At 48.5% G+C, this 6,000-nt stretch overlaps 1 protein-coding gene across 1 annotated transcript in view; it reads left to right on the top strand.

Annotated features, from left to right (window-relative positions):
* Positions 1-205: 205 nt before the first annotated feature.
* Positions 206-6,000, top strand: part of PIGQ (phosphatidylinositol glycan anchor biosynthesis class Q) — a 31,250-nt gene continuing 25,455 nt past the window's right edge. Inside the window, exons 1-2 of the mRNA XM_065645120.1 lie at positions 206-273; positions 4,248-4,936. Coding sequence (XP_065501192.1) covers positions 4,275-4,936 — 662 coding nt within the window. The 5' untranslated portion in view covers positions 206-273; positions 4,248-4,274. The remainder of the gene's footprint in view (positions 274-4,247; positions 4,937-6,000) is intronic.

The following is a 6,000-nucleotide window of genomic DNA, read 5'->3' as shown; positions in this document are numbered from 1 at the left end:
AGTCTCTGGCGAGCAGCTCTGCCGCGTAAGCCGAGGCTGAGCTCCGCCGCGGCGGCTCCGGGCCCTTTCCAGCCTGCTGGCCGAGGCGGCCTCAAACACCGGGGAAAGGAGGAGCCGGGAAGAGCGCCGGGCACCGGGGCAGCCCCGCAGCGCGGGCGGAACGCGGGAGCGCGGTTCCCGGCGCCGGCCGGGCCCGCCGCGGTGCACAGCCCGGCACCAGCGGCGTCTCCGAGCAACCGGCCCCCGGAAGCGGCCGGCGTGGCGGAGCGGGCGGTAGGCGGCGGCGGCGGGGGGGAGCGGGGGGTCTCTCCGGCCTCGCCCGTCCTCAGCGGCCCGGCCCCGGGGCTCCCTCCCGCCGAGGCCTGGCTGGCGGCGTTACCCTTACCGGCCGCTTCAGCCCGGGGACAGCCTGGGCTGGGGGGCGGCGCGGCGTCCCGTGGGTGGCGTAGGGGCAGCCCGAGGGCCAGGGGCTGGTGATTAAATCCGCCTTAGAATGAAGGAGAGGTGCGGAGGAGGAGGCGTTTCATTGCTGCTGTGTGTCAGCCCGCCCGTGCCCCAAGATGTCATTTAAAAACTGCAAAAAAAGTGGATGAGCAAGAAGTTGGTGGGTTTTGCAGGGAGAGAGCCCCGCTCCTGCTCCCCGGGGCGGCCGTGGGCAGCTTACCGGTGCTTTCTGTATCTCCTGGAAACAGGAGATCTAATAAACCCCGTGGAAAGACCCGGGGATGCTCAGCCGTGGGTTTGCCAAGGGGTCAGGGCCCCTGGCACGACTGGTGATGGGGCAGTTTGTGTTGTGAGACCAGGGCCACATCCCGCTGTTCAGTGTTGCTTTTCTGCCTAAAATTCTGAAATGAATCAGTCCTGGGGTCCTTTCTTCATTTGTTGGTTACATTAATGCGTTTTAGATTGTGCCTGTTGTTGGTTTTCCTGCACCCGAGATTGTTGCGTTGATGATCTGTGGCATCTCGGGGAAAAGCTGGGGGTTTCCGGCAGAAATGAGCAGATCTGGAAGACTTTAGGCACTTCATGAGCAGGGACTAAGCATATATACATATAAAAATATTTTTCTGTTAAAATTAGTGGCAGTGAAACAATTGACTGTGATGACATTTAAAATGTCAACTTTATATTTCGAACAGTCTATTGAAATGGATGAGGTGGGATGCACGACCAGTCATGGATTTGGGAATACAAGCCCTGCTGCCCGAGCTCCCTGGTTACTGCGGTATTCACATTAACATGTGAATAGTTGTTTGGCTGCTTTTCAACTATTGAGATACTTTGTACAGCCTGAAAATTGTATCTGAGCCTTCTCTGCCATATCTGCAGATGATGTACTTGGGCATTATTTGACCTGAGTGACAGCTAATGTAGTTAGCTGAATAAAACTAATTTAATTTAAAAGGTTGGAGAAGGTATTAGGGAAAACTCACAAAATAGAGAAGGATGAATAGCGTTTCTCCTCCATGAGAAGTTTTCCTAGGTGACTATGGCTATTTAAAAAAAAATCTCATTGGAAAACAAATGTTTGAATTAAGAGTCAGTTGATAACTCTCTGAAATGTCCACTGTATGGACAAACCTGTAAGAAAGAGAGCTGTGCAGGGACACTGGAAATCTCTTGTAACAATGCACTCAAGCAACTGTGACATCTCTGGAGAAAAAAGAATGCAGATTCAACTTTAAAAAGTTATCTGTCCAATATTACTGGTGGTAGCTTTGGTAATTAAAATAGAAATACTGAAAAGCCCATTAAGGTATTATTTTCTTCATTTTTGGGGAGGTTCTGTAAAATACTGAGCTCAGTTTTAGTTTTTACAGTATTCAGTTATTGGTACACTTCACTTGTAAGGTTTTGGTACTGTGATATGGCTAGAATGTTATCACACTAGCTAAATTTATATTATTTTAAATAATTCCTCAGCATATGCATGTATATACATTCTCGACGTGTTCAATCTGTTATTTTTCCTTTCAGAGGCCCTGTATTGATATAATTTATTTCTTTTTTTCCTCGGAATATGTTTGTGGATCTTATGAGGGGGGAAAAAAATCTTTTTTTCAAACCTAAAACTCAATCCTGAAGCAAATCTCATCTTACCTGGTAATGTTTCGTTAACAATCTGAGTTAAGCTGGGAGATAGGAGACGTGGTGCAGGGAAGACCGTTTTGGCCAGCATCCTTGGACAAACTACATCGTCTTTGTAAAACAAAAGCAAAATGTAAGGAATGCTGTTTATTTCAAACTCTTTTAAGGGCCAGTCTAATGATTTGTGTCTGATAGCTGATTTTCACCAAGGTTTCCTATGTGTGTCAGGAACAACTCTTTCAGATAGGATATGTGTTCTTTGTTTCCTCCATGGTCTTCAGAAAAAAAAAAATCTCAAGTCTTAGCTATTTCAATAGAAGTGAAAAGTAAGCTTGGATGTCTTTGTTTTCAGTCCATTTGGACCTAATAGTAATTACATTTTGTCTGGTGAAAGGTGATGCTTTTCAACTGTACTGCAAGCCTTTGGTCTTTCCCACGCCTGGTGTCCTCCCCATTACTGTCTCAGGGTGTCTCATCTGCCATTTTTCTGCCCTTTTCCACTTCCTTTCCCCTTCTGCTGGACCCTTGCAGCCCTTTGGAAAAACCTGTATTATTTGAGGGCCTTCTGAGATCCTGCTGTCTCTCAGACTCCGTGTCTTGCAGGTTATCCCTCTGGTCCAGGCGGGAGAGGTGGAAGTCCCTCGGTGGCTTCCAAATCCTGCAGTGGGCTGGAGGGTCTGTGGGGCAGCGAGGGACAGTGCTCCCTGCCCTCAGCCCCTGCTCCCCACAGCATGCTGTGAGCAAAACCCCTCCCGAGCACCTTTACGTCTGTTCGAGGGGAAGTCTTGGGGCGTGCTTTGCATTTTTGCAGTAAAAGGGAGAATTCAGTCCCAGGAAAAATACATTACTCCTTGCAAACGCAGCAGCCATGGAGCTTTTCCCATCAGAGGAGCAAGCTGTGCACCAAGGAGACTTCACCTTGCTGCCTGGAGGGGCTGACAGCTCACCCGTGAGCACACATTTCCCACCGCTGGACTTGACAGGGCTGTGGGGCTGGGAAGAGGTCAATCACTCGCCTTTGCTGCTTCCCCATCGCCTCCTACATGCCGTAGCAAACTGCCACGTGCTGAGATTTACTAGATAATTGTCCTCTATTAAAAAGAGAGAAAACCAAAACCACCAGGGAGCTCCACATTGCGCATCCTCTTTACATGTTATAAATACACTCTGTGTTCCTCTTTCCGATTGACTGGGTCCCTTGCAGGAGCCAGCCTCGGGGCCTATGGAGTTCTCACATCTCTAACAAAGCGCTGAAGGACGGGAAAGGACAACGGGTGCCGGATGCCGACTGTTCTGCGCCAGCGCCCTCCTTACTGCAATTATATTCCTGTTAGAATCCTCCGCCTTATTTAAAGAGACATTGTCAACTGCCTCAGAGCTCCTTTTTGTAGAAGTCTTACAAAGCCATTGAAATGTTTTCTTGATGACAGGAAGAAAAATATCGTAGATGAAGAACACTGATAAAGCAGAGATGCTTCTCCTATTTTAGGATCTTGTATCTAATGAATTAACACTACTACTTCAATCATTTAATCACTATATTCCCTTTTGACAAAATTATCATCTTTGTTTCCAGATGAGGGGAGTGTGACAAGAGGAGATGAGTGATGTGACCAAGGTTTTTCAGTGAGTTTGTTGCAGACCACAGCTCTGGGTTCCTAGATGATAAAGGGGACTCTGTAATTATCTTGCTTTATAGCATAAACCAATATTTGATTGTTGGTAACAGGAGGAAATATTCCTCAGAGGCATCACGGTGTGCCATGGTATAGTCCTTTTTCTAGGAAGTGCTCAGGTGTGTCCAGCGTCAGATCCAGGATCTGAGGATTCCTGATCTTGGCCGCTCTGACAGGCTGTGCTGCTCAGTCTGTTGTCATGAAATGCAGCCCCAGGAATGGGAGAAGGGCTTTGCTGAGAAAGTCCAGGCTCAATACCCTTCACTTCAAAGACTGCAGTTTGTCAAGAACCTCCTAAATACTTCTCTGGTTTCAAATCCCTGTTGGTCACTAATGTTGTTATCTAGTTTCAGTGCAAAGGCAAATGGTTGGACTTAGTGTTTTAAAACTTGACTGGGCCTCCTCACCAGTGACTTTGGTCAGCTCTAATTTTCCTTGCATGTAATCGCCATTCTCAATTTTTGTTTCTGTGTTTATTGGCAGGTGTACCGTTCTGTCAGGATTGCTGCCATGGTACTTAAAGTCTTCTTTCCATCGTGTTGCTCCTCAGCAGAAAGTGGCATTTTGATCGGCCGCTGGATCTCAGAACAGAACTCTGCTGTTATCCTCGCTGTGGTCCATTTCCCTTTTATTCCTGTCCAGGTCAAGCAGTATCTCAGTGAAGTCCAACGGGTGACTAAAGTCAGTGTTTCTGTGCTTGGCTCGTGGAGCAACAGCAAGCAGGAGAAAGAAAAGAGTCTGAGTGAGTTCTTGGAGGACCTTGGGACAATATTCTCCCATGAGCCCTGGATTCAGATAAGCAGACAGGGAGACAGCAAATTCTGGAGCTGTTCTACCCTTCAGAAACACTCTAACAACCCTAAGGAAGAAGAAATCATCTTAGTGTACTATGACCAGCGCAAAGTCATGCTTTCCCATCTACATCCCCCTTTGGCCACTGACCCCAAGGCAGACGATGCTTCAAAGCTCTCTGCCATCTTTGACACAGTTGCGAAGAGCAAGATACTGTTCATGACAGACAGATATGATGATGGGCCCATCAAGTTGACCCACTGGCAGTCGGATGGCGTTGAAGCGAGTATCATCGTGGAGCTGATGAAGCAGGCCTCTGTGCCTGCCTGCCTGCTGCTGACATTCCTGCTTTCACTTATCTCTGGGATCTGCAGGAGCAGGTAAGTGATGTGACATCAGCCAGCCTACATTTGGCATGGAAATGTAATTCATATTTAGACATTTGCAGGGTTCCTGCTCAACCCCAGTAAGAAATACAATTGGTACAGAATCATTTCTTTCATGAGTAGCAGTCACATCATATCTGCTGGTACTGCTTGTAGTTTCATGGACTTTATATGTCTCTTTGGTATCTTTTCTGAACTCTGCGATCACCAGTGTGCGAAAGGGCCTTTATATGGTACAGCAAGTGACATAATAGGTATGGACTGCAGAGCAGGGCTCTAGTTGACAGGCGAATATGCCTCTTGTGGAGTTTTTCTGAGAAGTCCTTCCTGGGTGGTTCCAGCAGCCGTCCAGCCCCTCTTGTGCACCTCAGCCCCAGCAGACACAATCCAGCAGGTTATGATCAGAATGACGGACCTGATGTGACTGACAGACACAGGACACAGAGGTGTGCTGCAGAAGCACAGACCTGCTGCAAGGAGGGTAACAGGTGAACCAGCTGATATGAGCCTCAGCTGTAAGAAGGTTGGAGGGAAGGGCTGCTGCTTGTGCCAGTCCCACCACACCCACAGACCAACCCAGTATAAACCAGTGGTGTGTCAGGTTCCATGTGCAACAACAGCCAGAGAAGCTCCTGGATAAACCTTCTATTGGAAACAGGCTGCTGCAAAGTCAGCTCTGAACGTCCTTTTTCTGGCTGTCCATGGACTGTGTGTGACTACCAACAAACAGGATGATCCTTTTCCGCATAGGCACTTGTTCTCAAGGTCAGACTTGCCCCCCTGATCAGTGCTAGGACTCAGACCAGGCTTAGAGTCAGCATAAGCCCAAGCCTCACAGGTCTCCAGAAGGCCACAGTCTAAGCATAACTTGGGAGCTCGAGCTCAGTCTGGCAAGTTGGGCACAGAGACCTGCTACCCAGCTTATCAGCAGCTATTTTGATTTCAGCTTTTCCCAGGCCCAGTCCAGGCATTTGGAGCCGGAGCAGCAGCCAGGCTGGCAGGCAGCTGTACGTACCAGGGGGCAGAACGCGAGGCTTCCTGCGTGTAAACCCAGGCTG

The sequence above is a fragment of the Caloenas nicobarica genome, chromosome 14 (assembly GCF_036013445.1).
Source record: "Caloenas nicobarica isolate bCalNic1 chromosome 14, bCalNic1.hap1, whole genome shotgun sequence".
Taxonomy (NCBI): Eukaryota; Metazoa; Chordata; class Aves; order Columbiformes; family Columbidae; genus Caloenas; species Caloenas nicobarica.
The sequence above is the reverse complement of the archived record's forward strand: the minus strand, read 5'-3'. Positions and strand labels throughout refer to the sequence as shown.